Raw genomic sequence first — 27,166 nt, 5'->3', positions numbered from 1 at the left:
GCGTAATGAGTCTGTTGAGTCTGTTGCAACGCCGTCCATGATACTGCCTGTATCGGAGTAGGCGCGGAGACGTCTCTGGCCGTGTTGAAGACTTCTTTCCCGCAGTAGCCGAGGAAGATGTTTTTCTTTCGGGCGTCGGTGATCCCCGTGTATTCGTTCGCTTCGAGAAAGCACTCGAAACGAATCATGAAGGCTTCCCATTCGTTGTTCGCTGGGTCAAATGGAGCGGGGGGAGTGTGCATCGCCATCTTCTCTCGTTCGAATTTGCCGCGCTGCGGTGACCTGAGATGGCTGCCGGAATTTCTGCCGAATTCCTAGGCTGGATCAAATCCGGAGATTCTGGAGTAGCGATCTTCGTCCTATCTGTCTCTCAATCCCACCTTCATCGCCAATGTTAGATCTGGGCAACGAGAGAACAGACTGCGGACACGAAGTGACTGAGCAGCTCTTTATTAATAGTAGTAGTGATCCAGCTTGCTCTGTGGCCAGAGGGTTCCCCTTTTATAGTACTCGGGTACGCCTCTCGACCAATCAGAGCGATACCTGTTTCCCGCTGTAGCAGCGGACCAGAGAGGAGACTTTCTCCGATATATGTTAATATCTAACACTTATGATGGTGGGGGGAAAGTAGTTTTGTGACCAATCCTCACATTGATGACCTTCTTAGGCCTGTAAAGCAAAGAAAAGTTGAAGTGAGAGCATAAGCACAGTCATGGTCAGAAGTCTAGGATGAAGGGTACCTGGCTTACCAATATTGAGGAGCATCTGAGATTTTTAGCTCATCTCAAGTTAAACAGTAGCCTCTATAACAATGATGGTGAACCTATGGCATGTTTGCCACAGGTGGCACGAGGAACCATTTCTTAGGGTACGCGAGGCATTGACCTGTCAGCGCAAGCACGCATGCACGCACTGGCCAGCTGATTTTAGCCTTGATTGTCAGCCATTTTTCACTCTCTAGAGGCTTCAGGAGGCTTCCCTGAAACCTCTGGGGGATGAAAAATGGCTCAATGTGCAAACCGGAAGTTCGGGAATGGACTTCCAGGTTGCCCATAGGGCCACTTTTTTCCCTCTAGAGGGAGAAAAACAGCCCTATGGGCAACCCGGGAGTCAGAAAACGGGCCATTTCCAGCCTCCAGAGGGCCTGCAGAGGGGCGGAGGAGGCCATTTTCGTCCTCCCCAGGCTCCTAGAAAGCTTCTGGAGCCTGGGGAGGGTGAAAAATGAGTCCTCGTGCACCAAAAGCAGGTCATGTGCGCATGCACTGGGGGTTCGCGCACGGATGCACGGGGAGGGCACGGACGCATATGACCCCCCCGTGCTCCCCCCACTTTTGGCATACAATGGCAAAACAGTTAGCTATCACTGCTAACTGCTAACTAAGTTGGACCAGAGTAAGAAACAAATACCATGGAGACCTAAAGCTACTTTTCTGTTAAAACAGCAATAGTAACAGAACCTTGCAAGTCTGGATATGCCTCCCTTCCTCCCTCTTTTATCTTCATGTGAATGGGAGTGACCTCATTTATCTGATCATTGCCTTGGTAGGAGATTTTCCCTCTGTCCTTCATCCTCATTACATCCAAGAACTAAGAGCACAAGGCAACCACTAAATAGACAACTCCGACTTGGAGATATATTAACATAAATACAGTCCGGATCGTGGGAAGCCATGATCTAACTTGAATGGACCCCACGGAGAATACTTTGTGGCTTTACAGTCTAAAAAGGCCTTCAACAGCTGGAGCAAGTTCAGATAGCAAGAGAGCTGATAACCAACTTCTGGTAGGAGTAAATAAAGGAGTTAGGTATGTTTAGCCTGCATAAGAGACCAGTGAGGGGGAGAAATGAGAATAACCCAACCTTCAGACTTTGATTAGATTGTCTTGTAGAAAAGGGAGTGAACTTATTCCCGGTCATGCAGTGAGTTGAAACTGTGGGTAACTATAGTAGCTATCAGGAGGAATGTACTGAAGGTCTTCCACCCAGTAGAATATATCTGTCTACACCCACATTTCTTTGTTGCTCATACATGCAACTCTACATTTGCTCATTAAATGATATGTTCTTCTTTAATGGAGAGCTTCAGTGGCTTGATAACCATGTGTTGAAAATGTTTTAGTGAAACTGTACTAAACTGAGTAATTTCCACATTTTTGCTACGAGCTGAAGTTACAAATCCCAATTTCTTATTGATATGAATATATGAATTGGAGCTCAGTTAGTAAAGACAAAGAGAGAGACTTGAATATACTTCAATAAAAATATTGGCCTAAATATATCATGAATAATATATACACTGCCCACTTCAAGATCCAATAATGGCATCAACCATTTTTTTCATAATTAACTTGAATTATTAAAGTTGTAACTGAAAGAAATACAGGGAGTAGGAAAATTAACCACAAATCAACATTTGTCACATAAAACATACATCCTCACTAGAATATCCTTTGCTAGATAATCCAAAATTGCAAGTAGTCTAATAGTTCATTTTGCCCAATATATAGCTGCAAGAATGGCCAGTCTATATAGTTGTGCATGCTGTTTCCATTCTGATTTTAGTTCCCTGTTATTATCTTGAATTTTCAGGAAAGAAAATTTTATCAATGTAAACTATGCTATATTGTCACCTGGAGCATCTCCATCATAAATTCGATATTACCCAACTTTTACTAATATGTAGTGATCACATGGCCATTACTTTTGAGTAAATATGTTTTTTCCTATCTTGCTGCCTTCCAGATGCAATAGACTGTGAACCTCTTGAGGATTGTGGAAATTGAAATCCAAGACAATTGAAGTTCATCCGTTAGAGGAAGAGTGTGATAGACAGCTGTGATTCATCCCAGTCTCCTGCAGACTGTGGATTTTTCAACTGTATGGGTCCATTATTGTGTCCATTACTTTACTTGAACTGAGATATGAAATGGAGTCAACAGATCCAATGTATTGTATTATTATATCACTCTATATTGTGCATGTATGTATACAAACACCTGGAAAAGCACTTCACTATCGCATTTTAAGGTTGAAGATCCAGCTTTCCTAAGGAAGTCAATTTTAGCATCCCTTGTTTTCTCTAGTGAAAGTGGAATTAATGTCTTGCAGCACATTTTCCCAGGAAACCCTTAAGCCCTAACCCTTATCAATTCAGTTTTACAACATTTATTTTATTTATCTTGCAACAGTGATAGCTCTGGAAAGAGATCTGCCTTGATCTTGCAATTCAGGGTTTGAAACATTTGTGTTACATTTAGGAGACACTATTACAACACAGTTCAGCTGCTTTGATCTTTTTTGCCAATTGCATTGTTTACAAAACTCCAGGAAGAAATTAACATTTTGCAACATGCGATGTAAAAACTAAACAGAACAAAGGTTGAGAGAAGGGATTTCAGAGCAGTGGGGAAGTAAATCAGCTGTCAGGGTTGGGGTGAGTGTGTGTTTGTTTGTAATCTTACCAAACTGAAGAGTCAGCTCTTCTTGTGCATCTCAGAAAAGCTTGGCTGCAATTTGTACCTATTAAGATTTCAGAAGACAACCCCGAAATACCACCTTTTTCAGTGCAACTAGAGGCGGTGTACCTAAGACCAAATTGTTTTTGTATTTATGGACCTGGGGAAGTACAGCTGAACCAGTGGTGGGTTGCAGGCGGTATGCCCCGGTACGGGCATACCGGAGCCTGGCCGGAGCACTGGATACCATTCCAGTACGGTGCTCTGGAGGGCCCACCCACCCACCTGAGCTCCTTACCAGTCTTTTAAGTCTTCTGCGCTTCTGCGCACGTGCACGGCGCATACAGTGCTTGCGCGATGCTCCGCTGAGCAGCTGGAGCATCAGAGGCACTAAGATGCATGCACATGCTGCATGCATGCACGCACGAGTTGTGCGCATCCATGTGGACGCCGCCTGGCCCGTTCCAATCGTACCGTTTGGAACGGGATCCGGAACCCACCACTGAGCTGAACTATTAATCTAAGTAACACCAAGTGTAATTGAACTCAATAAAACCTGTGACTAATTCTCATCCCAACACTGACTTTAAACCTCAGACTGTAGCACCTGATCTAATTTTGGGACTTTTTTTTTTCTCCCCACCACCTGCTTTTTATATCATCTTCCCAATATAGTGTTTGTGCTACTTGATTTGCCTCAATAAAACACCATTGTCTTGTTACAGATGTTTAATTCTTTGTCATGTTCTCATACTACTTTTTAAGGTTATCCAAAAGGGATTATCAATCCTCTTTCCACTGTATGTATAAAGTAAAGGTAAAGGTTCCCCTCACACATATGTGCTAGTCGTTCCTGACTCTAGAGGGGCAGTGCTCATCTCTGTTTCAAAGCCAAAGAGCTAGCACTGTCCAAAGATGTCTCCGTGGTCATGTGGCCAGCATGACTCAATGCCAAAGGTGCATGCAACACTGTTACCTTCCTATCGAAGGTGGTCCCTATTTTTCTACTTGCATTTTTACATGCTTTCAAACTGCTAGGTTGGCAGAAGCTGGGACAAATAATGGGAGCTGTTTCCGTTACGTGGCACTAATAATAATAATAATAATAATAAGTTTGAATTTATTAGCCGCTCCCTTTCCAAGTAGGACTCGGGGCGGCGTACAATGGGGCATATAAAACATAGAAAATATATAAAACACATAGGCGTACATACAGAACATACATACAGATACACAAACACGGACTCGGAGGAGGTAAACAATTTACATCATATAGACAGTTAAAAAACCCGCATTAAAATACCCCAATTGTAAAAACCCAATATAAAAATTAAGATTTAACGTTTAAAATACAATTTAAAAACAGTTAGGAGGAATAAGAATAATTACGATTGAGCCAGGCCAGATAATTGAAAGACTAGGGATTCAAACCGCTGAACTGCCGACCTTTCCGATCAACAAGCTCAGCGTCTTAGCCACTGAGCCACAGCGTCCCTCACTGTATGTATACCAATGGGTAATATTTCTCCAGCACCCTTGGCAACGTTTAGCTTTTGTAAGCTTTGGTAAATAAGGATTTCCTCAAATCTCTCTTCAGCCAATATTTATGTATTCCAAACAACTGATAGCTTGCCTTCTGGGTCTTATTCAAATGTCCATCTTAGCATAGTTAAAACTAAATTGATTAGGAAATGCACATTACAAGAACATATGAGCATGTCTCATATGTTCTTGTAATGTGCATTTCCTAATCAATTTAGTTGATAAATTTAGCAATACATATTTAAAATAAGGAACACCTCCAGGGAAAAGCTACTGGAGTGCCTCAAGATCTATTAGCCAGAACAAAATCCGTCTTTCCACTTCCTTAAAAAATGTGCAATAGCCATAAAATTGTTGCCTGGTCCTCTTTAGATTGTCAGCATAACTCCTGTGACCTGAAGGAACTGTTTGTTATTTCCATTTATTCAATATCATGGTCAGATTACAGTCAAGTTGAAAGAAGCCAGTGAAAGTTATCAGATCAATATCAGATTTAGAGATTCTTACAGATAGATCCTACTGAAGGAAATAGCTTCTGATAGGACTTTTCCCAAGGAAGAAACTAAAGCCCCCCCCTCCCCCCCCATACTTCAGAGAGTTGATTTTGAGGTTGGGAAGCTTCTTTGATGTGCTTTTCAGTGATCCTATCCCATGAAAGGGATAAACTTGCAAAGGAGATGAAATTAGTTTTCTTTTCTCAGTTCTACCCTCAGATTTCCCACAACCACAGTTGGCTTAACACAATCCCACCACTTAAATGAACCAGGAGGTTGGCACCTTGTTCACCATTTGTCCATCTTAATTTTCAAAATTGTCACAGTGGGGAGACTAGAGAGAAAAGCTCGTTAGGAACCTCCTAGAAAATAAAGGGACAAGACATGGTACATTTGGGTGAAACATTTATTTACTAAAAACAAAGCCTTTGGAAATCTAATAATGCAGGAATATACTTAAAGGCCCAAATCACCTAATGATTCAGACCACTGGTGGATTGCCAATTATTTTAATACCAGTTCAGACACGCTCCCACGCATGCTCACACATTCAGGTGGGTGGGCGGAACCTTCCATCGCCTCTACTACTGGTTTGCCCAATCCGGGCCGAACCGAGAGCAACCCACCTCTGATTCAGACTATCTAAGCCTGACTTGATCCCACATTTTCTGGTAACTACCATACCTGCATGGCAGTGGTGGAATTAAAAAAATGTTTACTACCAGTTCTGTGGGCATGGCTTGGTGGGGGTGGCATGGCGGCCATGGTGTGGTGGGCATGGCAGGGGAAAGATACTGTAAAATCTCCATTCCCTCCCCACTCCAGTAATGTTACTGCAAAATCCCCATTTCCTCCTGATCAGCTGAGACTCAGGAGGCAGAGAATAGATGGGAACGGGGCCAGTCAGAGGTGGTATTTACTGATTCTCCAAACTACTCAAAATTTCTGCTACCGGTTCTCCAGAACTAGTCAGAATATGCTGGATACCACCTCTGCTGCATAGGCAGATTTTCCTGAGTTGCTCCTTTCTTGATAACTCTTGAGTTAACTTCCAAGGTCTTTACTTTCACCACAAGTCCCACCCTCAATCATCTTAAAAGATACCTCCTGGCCTCTGAATTTACTATTCCTCCATGCTTCCGCAGCTATGACCAACCTCAACCCATTTAATTGCCTCCACAATACTAATCCCACCATAATCCAATCCCACCATAACTTTTGGGTCAAACCCAGCCAGATTATTTTGAAAATACAATACAATACAATAGCAAAGTTGGAAGGGACCTTGGAGGTCTTCTAGTCCAACCCTCTGCCTAGGCAGGAAACCCTATACCATTTCAGACAGATGGCTATCCAATATCTTTTTAAAGACTTCCAGTGTTGGGGCATTCACAACTTCTGGAGGCAAGCTGTTCCACTGATTAATTGTTCTGTCAGGAAATTTCTCCTCAGTTCTAAGTTGCTTCTCTCCTTGATTAGTTTCCACCCATTGCTTATGAGATTAATGTGTTTGAGAAGCAAAAAAAATCTTGAGAGTATGCTTCTACATTGTCCAGTTACAACCTGCAATGGCCATGCTTTAATTGCAACAAGAAAAGCAACCTTAAGAAAAATAAGGAGAAATGATTGGAAACAAAATAAGCTTTCATAACCTCTAGACTTTATTCCTACTCAGTGTTGGGATGTGTTATCAAACCCTGGGGCCTGAATCTTTCCCAGTCTGGCTACACCTGCCTCCCTTACTGTAAATCTGGCTAAGCAGACAGGAAACCATGCAGAGTTAAGTGAATTTGTTTGTGAAAACACTTACAGAGGAGAGCAGGAATAGCTAATTTTGGACCTTTTACAATCTGTAGACTTCAACTCCCAGAATTCCTGACCCAGTATGGCTGGTTCAGGTATTCTGGGAGTTGAAGTTCACAGGCCATAAAGGGGCCATAACTGCCCACCCCTGGAGTAGAGGATATTTGCAGTCAACTTCACACACCTATCTATGTGTAATGGATGAATAACAGAATATACATTGATAACCCTCCCCATAGAAAAATGATAAACCTGCCTCATTGCCAACCAAAACAACAACAACAACAACAACAACATTACACCAGTGTGCTTATTCTTATGGCTGCAAGCATTAGTGTCTCTTCGGAAAAAAATTCAAATCCACTTCTTCAAGAAAGAAAATTCAAATCCACTTCTTCAAGAAAGAAAGAAATCTGGAGTTACAAAAAGGAGTTTGCATCTTCACACAGAACAATATTTGTCATTTCATCCTTATAAAGTTTCCTCTGTGCTTAATGATTCTTTTGGCTTCCCCATTTCTTAACCCATTCAGCCCATATGTATATATCTCTTCCGGGTATTTTCCTTATCTCATTATCCTTGATAAGATGCACAATTCAAATTTTCAGTATTAGCATATTTTCAGGGTAGTTCACCCATAAAAGTACCACTGAACGTATTTTGTGCATTCACTGTTTACAATTCCAATCAATCACAGAGGTTTCTTTTTTCACCTACCAAGGAATATGTATTTCAGCTAAGGACAAACATTGTTCTAACAGCTGGATTTTATATTTTTCAAATGGGGGAAGAAATCCATCATTGTTTATTAGCTTCTTCTCAGCCACTCATGGGAGAATTTCAGGTACAACCTGAAAGCTGAACAGCATTTGACAGAATCTAATTTGAACATCTGCAATGTATCTCTCCCGTTTTAGCTCAGAAATAATCAAATGTACCTCTGCCTTGAACCTTAGCTACATTTTTCTTCTTCATCCTCTTTATTTCCCTTTCATCATTTTGCATGACAAAACATTTTGGGAAATTCCAAAGCTTGCATGTTGGTTTCTAACTTTGGGGCACTAATGTGGAATCAGAATGGTTCCCTGAGTTATGTTTATGACAGGTCAATGTGCATCATAAATAGACAGGGCCTTATGAACCTGGGACATTTCTGGTATTATAACCAGTGTTGCAGAAGGGCTAACAACCCCCTCCATCTCCTCCTTCCCCTCCCAAGACTATTTCATATATGCATAATAATGTATGTCAGTTTTTCTTCTGCCTCACAGAATAGACAAGGAAGGAAAACATTCAAACCCCAATCTTTTCAATAAAAACTCTGAGGTACACGTTCATTGAGGTTTTATTTAATTCTCCAGTTAAACGCGCCATATTTCTTTTGTCCATCTTCGGAAGTTAGGTGAGAGATTGTAGCTCAGTAGCAGAAGATGTTTTGCATACAAGAGGTCCCAGTTTGAGTCCCCAACATCTCCAACTAGGGCTGAAAAGAGTCACAGCTGTAATCTTTCATGGTTGCCACCACTCAATGCAGTGCAATATTGTCCTAGATGGATCCACATTCTGAATCAGGATCAGTCAATTTTACTGGGATCCACCCCAGCTGTTCTGCTCCCATCACAATAGAGTTTACAGAGGAAAATTGAAAATGAAGCCCATGTATATTAATCAAAAGAATAAAAACACTACCCAGCTTTTTGTTTTGCATCATCCATATTCATACCAGTACATAAAAGAGGAGTTCAAAGACAATTATCTGACAACTCACCTCCTTCAGTGAGGACACTATACTCTCTGTTCCTACTCTGGTACTTTTAGGCCCTGTCAATAGCCATTCAGCATGCTAGATAAGGAATCTTAAAATCTATCATTTTATATTATGTTGAAAGCTAAAAAATAAAGTAAGACAACACACCCAAGGTCATTTTATATATTCAACAGAATCAAGAAGGGGTTTGGGTTTTTTTTTGGTTGGGGTATATCATTTCTGGTTGTAGTTGCTTGCATTTAAAATCTACTATATGCCTACAAAGCTAACATGACAGGGAAAATGTTTTTCTGAAATGTGATTTTCTAAATTTGGACAGGCAGTGTTTACTCTCAAGGGTATATTTAAAATTTAAACTTTCTATTTTTACCCTAAAATGGAACAGTCCAGGGCAAACTTATCTCTTCATTCTTTTACATGTATTTGTCACAGTGATGAGTAATAACATGTCCAGCCATATCTAACTGATAAGAATGTTTCGTTTTATCCTGTATAAAGAAAACTGGTAAATACATTATTAACATGTTAAATCTATAATTCTACCCCAGCAATTCAGATTCAGCATAAACTGTAGAATCTTTAAAAAAAACTATATATGGAAAAATAATAGGATAATATGAACACAATTGAATATCTTCATTGATTATTTTTTAATTCAGAAAGAATATTTTGTTCAAAATCACTTTTCAGTTTGAAGCACTTCCTTGCAAATTTAATTGCAACAAAACATTTTACAGTAAAAAAGATTTGATTTTTTTGAAAAAAAATCATTAAGTTTATATAAATGTACAACTTCTTGTCCAGTTTTACATTGCCCCTTAGTTATTAATAATAAAGGATGCATCTTTAAAAGCTTTATGTAAAAATTCTTAATCAGCAGATCAATTCAATGAAATCTTTAAGAGACACAAAGCATTTTTCTGCATGACTTAAAACTTTATTCAATACTTTTATGGCATAAAAGTCAAAACTTAGAAGGAAAATGTTTTTATCAATGCAAGCATGATACTATTTCCCAACCTCTGTTAAGATTGTGTATTAAGCAGCAAGAATTTTACATTTGATTCTGGGAGAAGGAAGGAAGGAAGGAAGGAAGGAAGGAAGGAAGGAAGGAAGGAAGGAAGGAAGGAAGGAAGGAAGGAAGGAAGGGGAGGGAGAGAAATTTTGCTGATGAACCATTCACGTATTTTTTTTAAAAAGGAATAGTTTTCAATTGAGAGCTTTTACTTGACAGGACAGGCATGGAGCAAAGAACAAACTACAATTACTATCTGTTTGAAGAAGCTGCCTTCATACATAGAAAGAAATAGGTTTGCAGACTGAAGTTTTCTGTCCATGGTGCCAGTTCTCCGTTGTGGTGAATATTAAAACTCGAAATTTCAGGGGCTGCAATCATTTCTTCCCATAGAAGAAGGAAAATGAAGGAATTAGAAGCTGCCAAGAAACCATGCCTCAAAATGGCATGATAAGGAAAAGTAAGAAAATCTGGGGTGTAGGGTCGAAGCATAACATGAGCTGGCTTGAAACACCAAAGCATGACTATAGACAGACGGGATATGCAGCAAGCTCCCAAGTGCATTCCCTTAAAAATGAACCCCCTGATTTCATGCAACTTGTGCACAGTTCTATTGTTTCATTGAACATTTCAAAAACCTATTGTGAGCTTTCAAAACATTTCAAAGCTCAGGTCTGCAGATAACCAGCCCAAGCCTCTAAGAGTCCATTTAAAAGTCCATGTAAATTTCACTAAAAGAACCACCAGCTCTGTATGCAGGATTGTGTTTTAGAACAGGAGGAAATGCCTTTTTTCCCTTCGTAGCATCATCCTTGTATAACATAGACATTGTTACAGCAGATAACCAAGCAGAACACAGAAGGAAGGGATGAATATTATGTCAGTTAAAACAGACTTACCAATTTAAAAAAATTAAAAATGCAACTTTAAGAATAGAAACAGAATCCCATGGTAGAATGATGCAAGGGAAAAGAATTAAAAGGAGAAGGGGTGAGGAGAGACTCATTGTATGCAGTTTCTCAGGGCTGCTTGGCATTATTCCATTTTTACCCATGAAGCAAAGTCTCTTGGCTGTCAGGACAGTGTTTCTCTTGCCCTGTTTCCATGTTCTTCCCTAGATGGTTCTGGCTATGACCGGACGAATAGCTGGCTGACTTGTCTCCTGCAGCTCCAGGCAAATGCCCCGACGTGCAGCAGAGGACAGCCGTGCAAGCTTGTCGGAAGCGGGGATCAAAGAAGGCATAGAGAAAAGGATTGAGGCAGCTGTTGACATAGGCCAAGCAGCTGCAGTACGGGTGGAGATTGCTCAGAAAGGCATGGAAGCTGCAGGACAAGGGCATCACCTCCCAGTCCATGAGCATGTAGATGGTTTTCACCAAGTGGAAGGGGAGCCAGCAGATTGCAAAAGTGGTCACAAGGACTATGATAATGGTTAGCAGGCGCTTCCGTTTCCTCAACCCTTCACTGCGCTCCTTTCGGAAGTGACCTGCAATCGTGCGGGCAATGAAGAAGTAGCAAATCAGCATGATGGCGAAGGGGATTACAAATCCCATCAGGGTAGAGGACAAGCCAAGCCCTGCTTCCCAGGCTGCCTCAGTCTTGTTGGTTGCCACACTTGAAAAATCCATGAAACATGTCACTTTGTCATTCCCAAGGAATACTCCAGTCCTCCGGAAAATCATGGCTGGCAAGGCCAAGAGAGCCGCCATAGTCCAGAGCACAATGGTCATTAGAAGTCCACTAGCTTTGGACCTCAGCTTGGCATTGGCTATAGGACGAACGATAGCCAAGTAGCGGTCAAAGCTGAGCCCTGTGAGGCAAAAGACACTGGCGTACATATTGACAAAGACCAGGTAGCTGCTGAGCTTGCAGGCAAAAGAGCCAAAAGACCAATGGTAGTCCAGGACCACATAGGTGGCCCATAGTGGCAAAGTGACCACAAACGTCAGGTCAGCTATTGCCAGGTTTGCAATGAATGTATCTGCTGAGCGTCGCTTTTCTTGTCCTCCTCGGAAAATGGTCCACAGCACCAAACCGTTGCCAGTGGTGCCCAGGAAAAAAACAAGCAAATAGATTGAAGGAATTAGGATTTTGGAAGAACTCCAGTCATCGTAGTCACATTCGTAGCTGCTGGAGTTATTGTCGGTATCGTTGCCAAATTCCATTTCTGCTGGAAGAAGAAGTTCTCCCTCTTTTTTGGTGTTTTTTGCTCTTTGGTTTCCAGATCACTCAGCAGGATAAATCTTGGCAGAGTTCTTGTGTAAGGAAGACCAAAAAAAAAAAAAAGAATGTTGCCGGGGCTCTCAGCTCATTTGTGTCTTTCTGTTGCCTCCTTCCTTTCAAAGCTTTAGACAGATCTGGCCAGTGCCTCGCTCAGTCTGGGTCATCTCTCTCACACACCCACTCATTCCTACTGTAGTAGTAGCTTCCTTTTGACTTGTCTTAAAACCTTTGTATCCCAGCCCCCTTCCCCCCCCAGTCCTCCCCTTGCTTTCACTCAACATCCTTATGTGAATTGGATGAATTGACCCCTGTGGTGCTGGGCAGCTCCATCTGCCATTTGGATCCTCCCCTTCACAAACACTCTCTACATGTGCTCTCACCCTAAGCTTCTCAGAGCAAGGAAAGGAATGTGGCTTAAGACAACCAGAGATGCTGGGTGGGTGGCATGAAGAGATAATCCAAATAGCAGGGTTCCCAGATGCCCTGCTAAACCCGATCAACCCTTGCCTAAAGACTCGGTTTCCCAATTATCAGTTCTTCTCAGTTTCAGCTGCAAAGTGATCTAAGTGCTTTTTTTCTTCTTCTTCAAAACTAAACATCCTTGACATTAGGACATTCTGTGATCACATTAGGATAGCACATTAAGAAAAGTCTGTCAATGCAAGGGAATGGCGTGTTCATACACATACGTAGATAAGCTTTTACTAAGGAAGTTGGAAATTATTCTGCTTGGCTCCCTGAAAGGCTTTGAAAACTAAGGTGGTGGGGGCAGAGCTGGGAAGAATGAGGCCAAGGTGTTGGGACTCCCAGCAAACATCTCAGAGAGAAGCATATGAGGGGGAAAAAAGTGTGTTTGTAGGGGGTACTTAAGTCATGCTTTGGTCTGCAGAGATCATTGGTGGTTAATTGTTCAAACTTTAGACACACGGGGTATTTCTAGAAGATCCACGTATTTGAAAAATATTTCTTGGGTTTTAAATATTTGATAAATAATTTATAAAGATAATGATACAGTGTATGCATACCAAAACACAGGTATTCCTCGACTTACAACCAGAAATTATGTCACTGAGTGAGAAATATGTTACATGAGTTATGTCCCCTTTTATGACTTTTCTTCCCATATTTGTTAGGTGAGTCACTGCAGTTGTTCAATTAGTAACACGGTCGTTAAGTGAATCTGGCTTCCCCATTGACTCTGCTTATCAGAAGATTGCAAAAGCTGTCACATGACCGCGGGATATTTCAACCGTCATAAATATGAACCAGTTGTTAAGCATCCAAATGTAAATCACATGACCATGGGGATACTGCAATGGTCATAAAAGTGGAAAAAATGGTCATAAATCATTTTTTTCAGTACCATTGCAACTCTGAATCGTCACTAAATGAACTGTTGTAAGTTGAGGACTACTTGTAGATATATTTTTTTTCTAAAAGAAGCAAACCTGAATTAAAGTCTTGCCAACTTAAAAAAAAGAGAGAGATTATTAGCAATTCATTGTAACTGATCTAAACCTCTGCACTGCATCTAAAATGCTCAAATTTCAGTTTATTCCCAGTCCCAAAAGAAATGTCTTTGGGCAGCTCCCACAGAAAACACACAGCCTTTATATGAAGCACATAATAATAAGAGTAAAGTAGTTTACAAATTAAATAAGAAAAGCTTTTCAGCTGCACAATGTCTAATAAGACTGCATATTCACTAATGAAAAATTGAGACTGTCTTTATATGTTAATTTACTCTTTGCCGTTTTAGGAGACAACGTTTAGACGATTAAATCTGACATGGCCAAAACATCAGACACAGAAACAGTATGAAAGAACAACTTGGAACCAGGCAACATCTGATATTCTAGGCTCTACTGGACAGGACCAGAGCATATTTGCTATCTGTCCGTAGAAGATATCACCAGCTCCTTTGAAGTACCTGTAGCGATGGACCTGCTAGCCACCTATCTTGCCTTTTGATGGGTTTTATCTGCCTTCCCAGGAAATATCTGGCCTGCTGGATTAGAAAATGGCTTCGTGCTGACCATAGCACTACTCTTACAAGCCATTTAGGTCTTTGGTGTTCAATCTTCCCTTTGTGCTTTACTGATCAGCCTGATAATTTCCATCAGCTGTCCTGGTCCTCCTCCATGTGACTTTGTTTATAACACAAGGAGTTCTGTGTTGCACTATCATCAGAATAACAAAGCAACCAGCAAGTAATTCAGGCCTGTCCCAACTCTTTGAAATGTCAGAATTCTCCCTTGGTTAAAAGTAGGAAAAACAAAACATTCCAGAACAACTTCAAAATCCCTGTGACCTGCATCCTTCAGAGGCCCCAAAAATGACCTTTATAACTCCCTCATTTAGTCTATGCAACTTCCCTATAAGGCAGATTAGGCTAAAATTAAATGACAGGCACAGTCACCCAGTGAATGAAGGGGGATTTGAACTCAGACCTTTCAAATCCAGGTAACCACCGCTCTTCTCACTGGAATTAGTTTAGAAATTAAAGCAAGTATGTCTGGTTTAAACCAAGTCATAATTTGCTCAAATCATACAAATATCTATTGTTAAGTAATAAATAGCAGTTTAAATCCTTGGAGAACATATGATTAATCAAAATCCTCAGTGGGACCAACCAAAATGTCAAGTTAATCAGCAAGCTTTTTTAATTTTCTAAGAGTCCTTGTCAGAATAAATAGAATGCAAAATGCTGGCCTAGAAAAAACTGGAATAGTGTAGAAGCCATAAAGACCTACTTTGGTCACCATCTTCAGATGGAGTCCAGGAAAAGGTGACAAGTTCATTGAGTTATGCTTTCCTGCCAGATGCTATGTGGGTTTCAGGTTACCAGCAGTGATGCTTGAACAAAGATACACAGTAGGTGATTTGATCACCCGTGTTTGAAAAAAAATAATCTAAAACTTACCTAGATCTGTCTCAGATCTTAAATGAAACATATAAGCTGGGTTTAGACTCAATTTCAATTCAATTTATTTGATTTGTTAGCCACTCCCTCTCCACAAGGGAGTCGGGGCGGCGTACAATAAAATCACATATATATATACATATACACATACACATACACGAAGGAGGTAATATTCATTAAATACATAATAATAATAATAAAATTAGCAATTAAAACCCCAGTTTAAAATTACGAATTTAAAAAGACTGTCAGGAGGAATAGGATGGAACTATGGTTGAGCCAGGCCAGATAATTGAAAAAGGTGGGTCTTGAGCTTTACACGGAAGGAGCGGAGATCGGAGGTAATCCTAATGTCGAGGGGGAGGTCATTCCAAAGGGCTGTTGTACTAGGCCTGGATTTCTTAACCGTAGTTTGTTGATCCAGTCAGATTGGCTGGCTTGTTCACACATTGCACTAAACCATAAGCGATGTTACAAATGGTGACTGGATTTGCCCAACCCTCTAAGGCTAAAACCAAACAGCCTAAATTGGGTTTAGAACAATATGTGAACCCGGTCAAGCTTTAAGCAACAGCCTTTTTTATTCAGTGTCACTGAACAGAAGCTGGAAAAAGCTTCTGCTGCTGCATTAATGAAGTATAGAGAGATGATATGCTTGTCTTTGAGGCTCAAAGCACATCTTCCGAATACTTTTTCAAGTGTGCCTAGCTGTACTGTCACATTTCGGATGGATGATCTCAAATAACTATAATTTAACATTTTGGTGCTGCTTTAGAATATTCAGAATATTCCACCCTTTATTTCAGTAGTCCATAACACCCATATAATGCAAATCAGTGAGCAAAATATTGAATACACAAATAGTTCTTTATAAAGCAGCCTAGTTGTCAAGAATAGAGCAACAGAGGCAATGACAAAATCTTCAGGTTTTGGTATGCCCTGCCCCAAAGCATTTGGTATATCGCCCCAGTAGAGACAGGTAAATAAATGGAATCCAGCTTTTATTTCCTTCACTGAAGAAAAACTCCCCCATATAATTCAATTTGTAATATAGCCCCCAACAGGTAAAAATGAGATCATAACTTTATTGCTGCACAAAGGGTTAGTAGGTTGGTATAGTCAACTACTGCGGGGACAACTCAGTGGCTAAGCTTGTCTATCAGAAAGTTCGGCAGTTTAAATCCCTAGTGCCACATAACAGAATGAGCTCCCGTTATTTGTCCCAGCTTCTGCCAACCTAGCAGTTCAAAAGCAGGTAAAAATGCAAGTAGAAAAATAGGAAGCACCTTTGGTGGGAAGGTAACAGTGTTCCGTGCGCCTTCAGCATTTAGTCATGAGACGTCTTCGGACAGTGATGGCTCTTCGGCTTTAAAACGGCAATGAGCACTGCCCCCTAGAGTCAGGAATGACTAGCACATATGTGCAAGGGGAACCTTTACCTTTACCTTATAGTCAACTACTAGATGATTTCTGATACGTTGCTAGATTCAGAATAGCGAAGAAGAATATTTTCCTTGATTGAGCAAACAACAGTTCATCTTCATCTTATCTTTCTGTTATCCCTACCAAATAAGGGGACTGTTCACAAAGAAAAGAAAGAAAGCAAACACCAGCAAAGAGGATTTGCCTATCAACATACAAGTAGAAGGCCTGGATGGTATCACGCGCTCCCATGTTCCCTGTAATGAAATAGGAATATGTGTTGATACTGAAGAACTTACTCAAAGAAATCATCAGGGTCAACTTTAACTAGCCAAGCTATATTGATTTAATTTGCAGTTTTGTACTGATATTCCACCAAGAATCTTTGTCACAACTAAAGATTTAACTTAGTTTAACAAAGGAATTTCTTATTAAAATCTTCTCAATCTTCAAGGGACCATGGTTATTAATTATGTAGTTACTCTTTAACACACGGCTGGTTAAATTCTGTAATTCTAGACTTTGGGAACAGCTAAAACACTTTTCTTTCCTAATTTTCCTAGAGGTATGCTGAAGTTCTTGGTAGACCTTAGCCAGGTTAGAATATGTTAGCCTGACAAGGTCAGCCCATTATATTTATTTCTGGGCAATCCTTGAAAAAAATGAAGTCTATCCCATAAATTCCATATTCTCTATTAGCAGCACCCACCAATTGTTGTTAAGGATCCCAGGATCCTTCAAACAATGGTCATATGGTCCAAGGTTTGAGTTTGTATTATGGAAAAAGCCTGAGAATAGGCTATGTTCATATGATTAAGCGTATAAACTGGAAAGCTTGATTAATACAGTAAGCATGCTTAACATCATTTTAAGACATGCATGTGACTTTTAAACTAAGCTTAGTGGCTTTGGGAACCAAAGATTTAATGATTCAAGAATAAGCACATTACTTCTCAGTCAACCTTGGTGAGTGTGCGCCCTAGTTCTGATGTATAAACTGCGAGAAAGTAAGGCCGAAGTATTAAATGTGTGCAGTAATTTTATGTCTTGCATAAAAATTGCATCAAGATTGCATAAATTGCAATTCCTACTAGATGAAAAGGATACAGGGGAGGACACCTGAAAGCTCCATCAAGCCTTAATAGTCAGAATAGACTTGTTTTTAGCAAGAATTGGTACCCCAGCTGCTGTTTGTGTTGCTACAACTCCTTCAGTAGTGGAAAGTTATATCAATCCTTTAAAACTCATCAATTAGAATAGCTGTTCATTATTTTTCATATGGGGTATTTTTGTTTTTAAGATTAAAAGATTACATCCCTACGACCAATCCGCTCACACAGAGAGGGACTTCTCCGGGTGCTGTCCGCTAAACAGTGTCGGGGGGCGACACCCAGGAGCAGGGCCTTCTCTGTGATGGGCCCAGCCCTGTGGAATGACCTCCCCCTTGACATCAGGATTACTTCCGATCTCCGCTCCTTCCGTGTAAAGCTTAAGACCCACCTCTTCCAACTATCTGGCCTGGCTCAACCATAGTTTTATCCTCCTCCTGACAGTCCTTTTTAAATTGTATTTTATCAAGGGATATTTTAATGGCTAATTTTAATTTTCTATTATTATTATTATTATTAATGTGATATGTATTTGATTACTACCTCCTCCATGTATGCATGTATGTATATGTATGTATATGTGTGTACCTGTATGTCTATATGTATGTATGTATATTTTTATTGTACGCCGCCCCGAGTCCCTTGCGGAGAGGGAGCGGCTAACAAATTAAAAATTTGAATTTGAATTTTAAAAAGGTATAGAAAAGGCAAGGAAAAGAAGCATTGCTGTTTGAGCCAAGTAGTTTAATGGGATAAACTACTTGATACCTTTACTGAAAATAAGCAGTGCTGCAAATCAAGAAGAGCCCGGAGATTTTTGTTTGTTTGTTTATTTATTTGTTTGTTTGTTTAGGCCAAAGTCATTCTTCCCTGTTCATGGAACAGCATAAAGAAGGGAAAGGTTTCTATACGAAAAGATTTGCTAGTCAGCTGAAAGTTGGTCAACATTTTTTCACTCGGTCCATCCCCTTTCTATTTCTGTCACTTTAAACTCTGTGCTGCAAATGTGTGATGTAAGAAAAAAAAATTAATGGGGTTGGGGAAAGGAAATAGGATGGAGACAGGAAGGCAAGCCAGGAAAAGAAAGAAAAAAATGGGTCCTGAGCCCAGGACGTAGCAAGCAAAATATTTATAGTCTGTCTCACTGTAACAATAAGGGGATATGAATAGCAGAGAATCCCACTCTGGATGAGGATTGGTTTAGGACAGTTTTAAAAGTTTTTTTTTAAATGCCTGTGTCTTCCTTTAAGATCTCAGTAAATTGTGATAGAGTTAAGACATTTCATGACAAACAAGCCATAATCCAGCCATATTATTGTTTGCAGGAAGAAAAGGAAAAATATCTCTCTTAGCCATCTTACAATGTTCATAATATGAACCCTTGCCATTGCCATGCTGGTAGAGATAACAGGAATTTAATTAAGGGTATTACCTGCCTTTCCTCCGATTTTGTGTCAGCAATCATGGGACTCAAGATGGGCTTGATTCTGTCTCTTCACTATCCCAGTTGAACACCTTAATTACAGGTAGTCCTCGATTTACAACCACAATTGAGCGCAGAATTTATGTTGCTGAGACATTTGTTAAGTGAGTTTTGCCCCATTCTTACCACATTTCTTAAGTGAATCACTAGAGTTGTTAAATTAGTAACATGGTTGTTAAGTGAACCTGGCTTCCCCATTGACTCTGCTTGTCAGGTGGTTGCAAAAGATGATCACATGACCCCAGGGCACTGCAACCGTCATAAATATGAACCAGCTGTCAAGCATCCGAATGTAAATCATACGATCATTGGAATGCTGCAACAGTCATAAATGTGAAAGACGGTCATAAGTCATTTTTTTCAGTGCCGTTGTAACTTTGAACGGTCATTCAATGAACTGTTGTTAAGTTGAGGACTACCTGTATTACATGATACACTAAATAGCAGGTCAACTTCATGTTAACCTACTTTACTGGGAGAACCCAGCCAATACAGTCTGTAAAACCATGACTGCCTAAGTAACTATAAGATCACCAGGCATTGGCTTTTTCCAAATCATATGGATAGCATCAATGTAAATGTCAGGGGAAATTTCACCCTGAGCTAATGAGGTGTAGACTGTCGGCTTTCCTAAAAAGCATATCTTCAGAAAAAGCGAAAATAAGACCCGATAACATGTTCTAACTAAAAACAAAACTTTAATATAAAAAATAAGAAATAAACAAATCTATCTAATTGTTACATTTTGGCAAGAGCAATTGTCGTCCACCTTCTTGGCAGACGAACAGAAGATCAGTAGTCTCTGGAATGTGTGATGTATTAAGAAACGTGTTAGGAAGCATGCGCAGTAAATCATTGTCAGATAAGGCCTATGACCTGCGCAGTATATCTCAGCACAGCTAGCAAACAATTAACGCAGTGACAGTAAAGCTAACAGATGAATGGTTAAATCAAGTTCAGTATCTATCTTTGATGAGGGCAGAACACTGGATGTTTTGCATTGCATATCAGAAGTGAAAAATGGATGAAACTTTTGAAATGAGCAACGGGGCACTTAACCCGACCTCATCTTCTTTCTGAGCAGTCTCTAAATCAGTGTTTCTCAACCTTGGCGACTTTAAGTCCTGTGGACTTCAACTCCCAGAATTCCCCAGCCAGTGCTGGGGTTGAAGTTCACAGGACTTAAAGTCGCCAAGGTTGAGAAACACTGCTCTAAATAATTTTTCAGCTTTTAATATTATGTGGCATATACCAAGACCAGCAGTTTTTATGTCAACAGCAAACCTGCATGTAATAATCCTTAATGGTTTATGACAGTGATACAGCTATAATTCTTCACAACTATTACAGAATAAAGGAACACGCTATTTGAGCAACATGGAAGTGGATTGCTGGTGTAAATTTAATTAAATTGACCAGATAGTCACTTTCTGGCAGGCAGATCAAAAATACTGTATGTTTTAATAGTTGATGGTTTTGCATTCAGTGCATACAGGCAGTTTCTTCAGCGAAATTCTGTTAGCCACTTTAGTACACAAGAATTATTCCAAAATTCATGGACAGTTAATGTATTCTTAGTACTGTCAAAAACCTGCACCAGCTTATGGAAAGAGCTTAATAATCATTATCAACAGGAAAAGAGCTTGGCAACTTTCTCAAAATGATGCCTTCGTATCCTTTTGTACACTACGGAATATATGCGGTGTGTAAACCATTCCGGTGGAACAGTGGTGGGATTCAAATTTTTTTACTACCAGTTCTGTGGCCGTGGTTTGGTGGGCGTGGCATAGCTTGGTAGGAGAGGCTTGGTGGGCATGGTAGGGGAAGGATACTGTAAAATCTTCACTCCCACCCTACTCCAGCGGAAGGTTACTGCAAAATCTCCATTCCCTCCTGATCAGCTGGGACTCGGGAGGAGAGAATAGATGGGGTTGGGGCCACTCAGAGGTGGTGTTTACCAGTTCTCTGAACTACTCAAAATTTCCACCAACGGTTCACCATTGGTCAGAATCTGCTGAATACCACCTCTGCAGTGGAGTTTCTGGAGCTTTTTCATTTATTTATGATAGCATTCTTAGTATAAATTGAATACTGTGTGTAAGGTTATGTGATTGTGTGCATCAAAAGTATTATTTCACATGAAGCTGCTTTAATACTAATTTGCATGTAAACGTTATGTAGAAAAGATGCCCCTAGATCCGTGATGGCGAACCTGTGGCACGCGGAGCCATTTGTCTGGGCATGCGTGGCTTTGCCGTCATCTCCAGCGTGCATGCGTGAACTGGCCAGATGACTTCAGCTTTCGTTTTCGGCCATTTGTTTGCCTTAACTGCTGCTTCTAGCTCGGGGAGAGCAGATCGGCTGAGCCCAGCTCTCTCTCTCCTTCCTGGTGCAGTGGTGGGTTTCGATTTTTTTAAGAACCTCTTCTGTAGTGTGGCCTTTGTGGGAGTGGCTTGCCGGCCATGTGACTGGGTAGGAGTGGCTTGCCAGCCATGTGGCCCAGTGGGAGTGGCTTAGCAGTCATGTGACTGGGTGGGCATGGCCAACTTGTAAAATATGGTGAAACTCACTTAAAAACTCACTTACTTAGCAACCAAAATGTTGTCGCAGAAACTCTGGCATTTGAAGCACGCACGTTTTAAAGCTGTCAAGTTACAAGACCCTTGCACCCCTAACCCTTTAGAAAAAAACCCCAGGGGTGTTCAAACTTGACAGCTTTAAGACTTGTGGACTTCAACTCCCAGAATTCCTCCTCCAGTCATGTTGGCTCAGGAACTCTGGCATTGGACAGTATCTTGAACAGCATCACCTTAGGAGGAGGAGCTTCCGGAGGAATGGCGGTCTGCCGCTAGAGCTCCGTAGATCCGCGGGGTGCTTTCCAGGGAACTAGGAGTGCTGCCGGTCCCCTTTTCCAGCATGGGGGCCGGGTCCCCAGTAAACAGCTACCCTGGTTTCTTTTATGACCCGAATGGGTCCTCCAGGGTAGCTGGGTGTTTGGAAAAAGCATGAGGAACGTAAGGAACGTGAGGAACGAACTGGGAATGCAGCTGATGGGAGGCGGCGCCCGGAGAAGCCGCAGAGAGGCCGTCTGTGTTTGGAGCCGATTGAAGGAGAGGCAGACGGCCTCGAAATGGCGGACGGAGTGTGCGGAGGCGCGCCGATACCAGCGATGCTGAATTTGGACTTCAGGTTGGAGGCTGGTGACCTAGGACCATCTGGGACCGTGGATTGAGGTGGCGAAGGCTGGAAGCACCGGACGCCAAATCCCTCGGCTTGCAGCTTGTTGTGAAAGGTAGCTGTGGGAGGTTTGAAAAGGCTTAAAAACCATGTTGGCCAAATTTGAGAGGATTGGAGACCGGCCGGGACCTTTGAGGCCGGCAAAGACTGGATGGGTAGGCCGAGAAGGAAGCTGGAGGCCGATGGGAGGCCGGTGGGAGCGGCGTTGGGGCCTGGAATGGTGGTTTGGGGGCCAAATTCGCAGCTGCAGGCCAAGGCAGGATTAAAAGCCGAGGACCTGGTAGGAATAGGACTACAATTCAGGAGGCTGTATAGAGACCGGGGGGGGGGGGAGCTTTGTTGGTGGATTGCCAGGAGGCCCTTATCATCGTGCACTCTGACTGCACCCCACCTACCCCCCCCTGCTGACTATTTATTAACAACTGCCCCGGATTCCATCTGCGTGAGCCCTAGAGGACTTCTTCCTACCCTATATGATTTACTGCTGATTGACCATCTGCCCCCTGCCTATTCCAACTACAGTCCAACTACCCCTTGCCATCCGCCACCTACCACCCACCGCCCCCACCTCTTGATTGTCATCTAACCAACCTATCACCATCACCCCCCCCCAATCTAAGACTAATGACTGGACTATTCTGTTTTGCTGCAACCATGCTTTTCAAATTTTTACTGGATTATGACATCTTCAGCATAGACCCTAAGCCCCGACGACGAACTCTTTTAACACTCTATGTATTTAAGGTCAGACCTGATCCTACTGCGAGAGTCCCCCCTCTCGCAGGTGTGGCCCTCCGTCCTTTCGAGGGCCCACCTTGATGACGGATTTATTAATCCCGAGAGGTGGAGGAAGCGGAGACTTAGGGGGTTTTTAGTTAGTTGTTTTTTAAAAATTTGTAGGGGTGGGGGCTCAGGGGTTGTGGGGTGGGTGGGTCAGATCAGGAGCGATGTGAGAGCCGGGCCTCCAGGTGTGGTCGCGAGCAGAAGGAACGGAAGGGAGGAGGAGGGGGAGGATATCATTCCTATACAGGGCTCTTTAATTCCAATGGTCGCAGGGAGGGGCAGATACGAGGACAGATTAAGAACTTACAGTCGGTTGGGAGACCGTGGTTGCTGGTTACACCCGGTCGCTTGTACCAACCCCCACGTTCTAGGTGGTCAAGAGTTACAGACCCAAGGCCTGAGGCTGTTGTTATGCAATGCGAGGTCCGTTGTTAACAAGGCCCCCCTCATTCACGATCTAATTTTAGAGGGGGAGCCGGACCTCGCGGGAATAATGGAGACCTGGTTGGGCCACGAGGGAGGTCTTCCCCTCATGGAAATGTGCCCACCAGGCTACCGAGCATTTCACCAGCCCCGGGCCCAGGGAAGGGGCGGTGGGGTGGCAGTAATTATTCGGGAGGACTTAGAGCCGAGGGAGTCTACTGTGCCACAGACGTCCGGATGTGAATCCCTTGTTGTGAAATGGGGCCCTGGGAGACAGTTGGGCCTGCTGATAGTATACCTGGCTCCTCGCTATACATCAGCGGCCCTGCCCGAACTCCTCGAGCTGATCGCATCGGTGACGGTTGAGACCCCCAAACTTTTAGTGATGGGGGATTTTAACCTGCCATCGATGGGAGAAGCATCAGAGGGGGTTCGGGAGTTCATGGCTACCATGACAGCCATGGACCTGACTCAAATGATTCAGGGCCCGACACATGAGGGAGGACACACTCTGGACCTTGTTTTTGTCTCTGGCCAGTGGCTGAGTGATCTGGGAGGAGGGGACTTAACCATCACTCCCCTGTCATGGTCAGATCACTCACTCCTTCGTCTTGACTTCCCTGGTGCTACCTCCCGCTGCGGGGAGGCGGAACCGGAAAGTACCAGATGGTTCCGCCCCAGGCGCCTGATGGAACCTGATAGGTTCCAGACGGAGCTTGGGCCACCTCCTGTAACCTTGACCCGCCCCCGGGTAGAGGACCTGGTGGTCGCGTGGAATAATGCGACTACCGGGGCCTTGAACCGGGTGGCGCCTTTGCGGCCTCTCCGGCGGCAACGATCCACCCTGGCCCCTTGGTTTACCGAGGAACTAAGGGTGATGAAATGCCGCAAGAGACGTCTAGAGAGTCGTTGGAGATCCTCTCGCTCCGAATTTGATCGAACACAGGCACGAGCCCATTTAAGGACGTACCTTGTGGCATTGAGAGTGGCCAAACGCCAATATTGTGCCACTCTCATTGCATCCGCGGAGAACCGCCCTGCCGCCCTGTTTCGGGTGTCCCGCTCCCTCTTGTTTCAGAGGCCGCGGGAGGCCCCTCTACAGGGCAGGGCAGAGGAATTTGGTAAATATCTGCAGGATAAAATCGCTCATATCCGGAGGGATTGGGTCCCTGTCAGTGGTCCAATGGAGACGTCCATGGCGAGTCTTGAGGAATCGATCTGGGAGGAGTTTGACTTGGTTGCCATCGAGGATTTGGACAGAATGCGTGGACGACTGCGACCCACCACATGTTTATTGGACCCGTGCCCCTCCTGGCTTGTACTGGCATCCTGGGAGGTTACACGAGACTGGCTCCTGGGCCTAGTGAATGCTTTGTTGAGCGAGGGGTCTCTCCCGGCCGCCTTGAAAGAGGCGGTGGTGAGACCCTTGCTCAAGAAGCCTTCCCTGGACCTTTTGGAGCTGGCCAATTATCATCCTGTCTCCAACCTTCCCTTTTTGGCGAAGGTTGTAGAGAGTGTGGTGGCCTACCAGTTTCCACGTCATCTGGAGGAAAATGATTATCTAGACCCGCGCCAGTCCGGCTTCCGCCCCGGTCACAGCACGGAGATGGCCTTGGTCGCGTTGGTGGATGATCTCTGGAGGGCCAGAGATAGAGGTTGTTCCTCTATCCTGGTCCTATTAGACCTCTTGGCGGCTTTTGATACCATCGACCATGGTATCCTGCTGCGCCGGCTGGAGGGGTTGGGGGTCCAGGGCACCGTTTTGCGGTGGTTCGGCTCCTACCTTTCTGGCCGGACGCAGCGTGTGTTGGCAGGAGAAGAGAGGTCGACCCTACGCCCCCTTACTTGTGGGGTGCCACAGGGGTCGGTCCTCTCGCCACTCCTGTTCAACACATATATGAAGCCGCTGGGTGAGATCATCCGTGGTTTCGGGGTGGGATACCACCTGTACGCTGATGATACTCAGCTGTACTTTTCCACCCCGAACCACCCCAACGAGGCCATCGAAGTGATGTCCCAGTGTGTGGAAGCCGTACGGATCTGGATGGATGACAACCGACTCAAGCTCAACCCCTCCAAGACGGAGTGGCTGTGGGTACCAGCTCCCCGGTTCAGCCAATTAACTCCATCATTGGCCATTGGGGGCATTCAACTTGCCCCCGTGGAGCGGGCGCGCAATTTGGGCGTCCTCCTGGATGCCCGGCTGTCCATGGATGACCATGTGACAGCCGTGGCAAGGGGGGCGTTCCACCAGGTTCGCCTGGTGCGCCAATTGCGCCCCCTACTGGACCGGGACGCCTTACGCACAGTCACTCATGCGCTGGTGACGTCTCGCTTGGACTACTGTAACGCTCTCTACATGGGGCTTCCCTTGAAATGCACCCGGAGGCTACAGTTGGTCCAGAACGCAGCCGCGCGGGTAATTATGGGGAGTACTAGGTACTCCCATGTGACACCGTTCCTGCGCGAGCTGCACTGGCTTCCTGTGGTCTATCGGGTGCGTTTCAAGGTTTTGATAACAATCTTTAAAGCGCTCCATGGCTCAGGACCTAGTTACTTGCGGGATCGTATTCTGCCCCATACATCCCTGCGACCAATCCGCTTGCACAGAGAGGGCCTCCTCCAGGTGCCGTCCACTAGACAGTGTCGGGGGGCGGCGCCTAGGAGTAGAGCCTTCTCTGTGGCGGGCCCAGCCCTGTGGAATGACCTCCCTCCGGATATTAGGAATACCTCTGACCTCCGCTCCTTTCGTATTAAGCTTAAGACCCACCTATTCCAAGTAGCTGGCCTGGCTCAACTTTGATCTAACCATATCGCTCCTGACGGGTTTTTAATTGGGTATTTTAATTATATTTAATTATTTAGGGGTTTTTTAATCACTGTATTCTAATTGTTTTTTATTCATCAGCCGACCTCCTCCTTGTGTATGTCTCGGTATATGTCTCTGTTATATGTTTGTTTTGTCCACATATTTATTTCATATGTTTCATTGTACGCCGCCCCGAGTCCTTCGGGAGAGGGTGCGGCTAAGAAATAAATATTTATTATATTTATTTATTATTGAAGTGTGCAAGTCTTAAAGCTGTCAAGTTACAAGACACTTGCACCCCTAACCCTTTAGAAAAACCCCCCAGGGGTGTTCAAACTTGACAGCTTTAAGACTTGTGGACTTCAACTCCCAGAATTCCTCCTCTCGCTCTTCATCTTGATGATGTGCAGACGGGTGGGTGGGGGGAGCTGGAACCGGTTCTCAACACGCAGGGGGCTCTCCGCAGCCTCGGCTCATACATGAGTCAGCTGCCCTGAGCTGGCGGAGGTGTTGGGAGCGGATGGGCACACGCTAACCTTCTCCCCATTACCATCGCACCTGCCCGGCTTCCCCCGCCCACGGCTGGCTTCTGAGCTAGGAAGCAGAATGTCCTCCTCCATGGGAGAAAGGCACAGAAAGGGTGTGCGGTAGGGAAGGTGATTCCTGAAGGTGTGTG

General features: G+C 43.4%; 1 protein-coding gene and 1 long non-coding RNA gene across 2 annotated transcripts in view; one reads left to right on the top strand and one right to left on the bottom strand.

Moving 5' to 3' along the window:
- Positions 1-27,166, top strand: part of LOC309384881 — a 435,034-nt gene that overhangs the window by 251,439 nt on the left and 156,429 nt on the right. The window lies entirely within an intron of this gene.
- On the bottom strand, positions 8,633-12,448 carry APLNR (apelin receptor). The gene has a single exon (XM_081938448.1). It carries the CDS (start codon positions 12,241-12,243, stop codon positions 11,125-11,127), a length of 1,119 nt encoding a protein of 372 aa, XP_081794574.1. The 5' UTR covers positions 12,244-12,448; the 3' UTR covers positions 8,633-11,124.

This window comes from Natrix helvetica, assembly GCF_964273705.1.
Source record: "Natrix helvetica genome assembly, chromosome: 1".
NCBI classification, from domain to species: Eukaryota; Metazoa; Chordata; class Lepidosauria; order Squamata; family Natricidae; genus Natrix; species Natrix helvetica.
The sequence above is the reverse complement of the archived record's forward strand: the minus strand, read 5'-3'. Positions and strand labels throughout refer to the sequence as shown.

Coding starts and splice junctions, on each gene's coding strand:
- APLNR (XM_081938448.1), bottom strand. CDS start 12,243: ATGGAATTTGGCAACGATACCGACAATAACTCCAGCAGCTACGAATGT.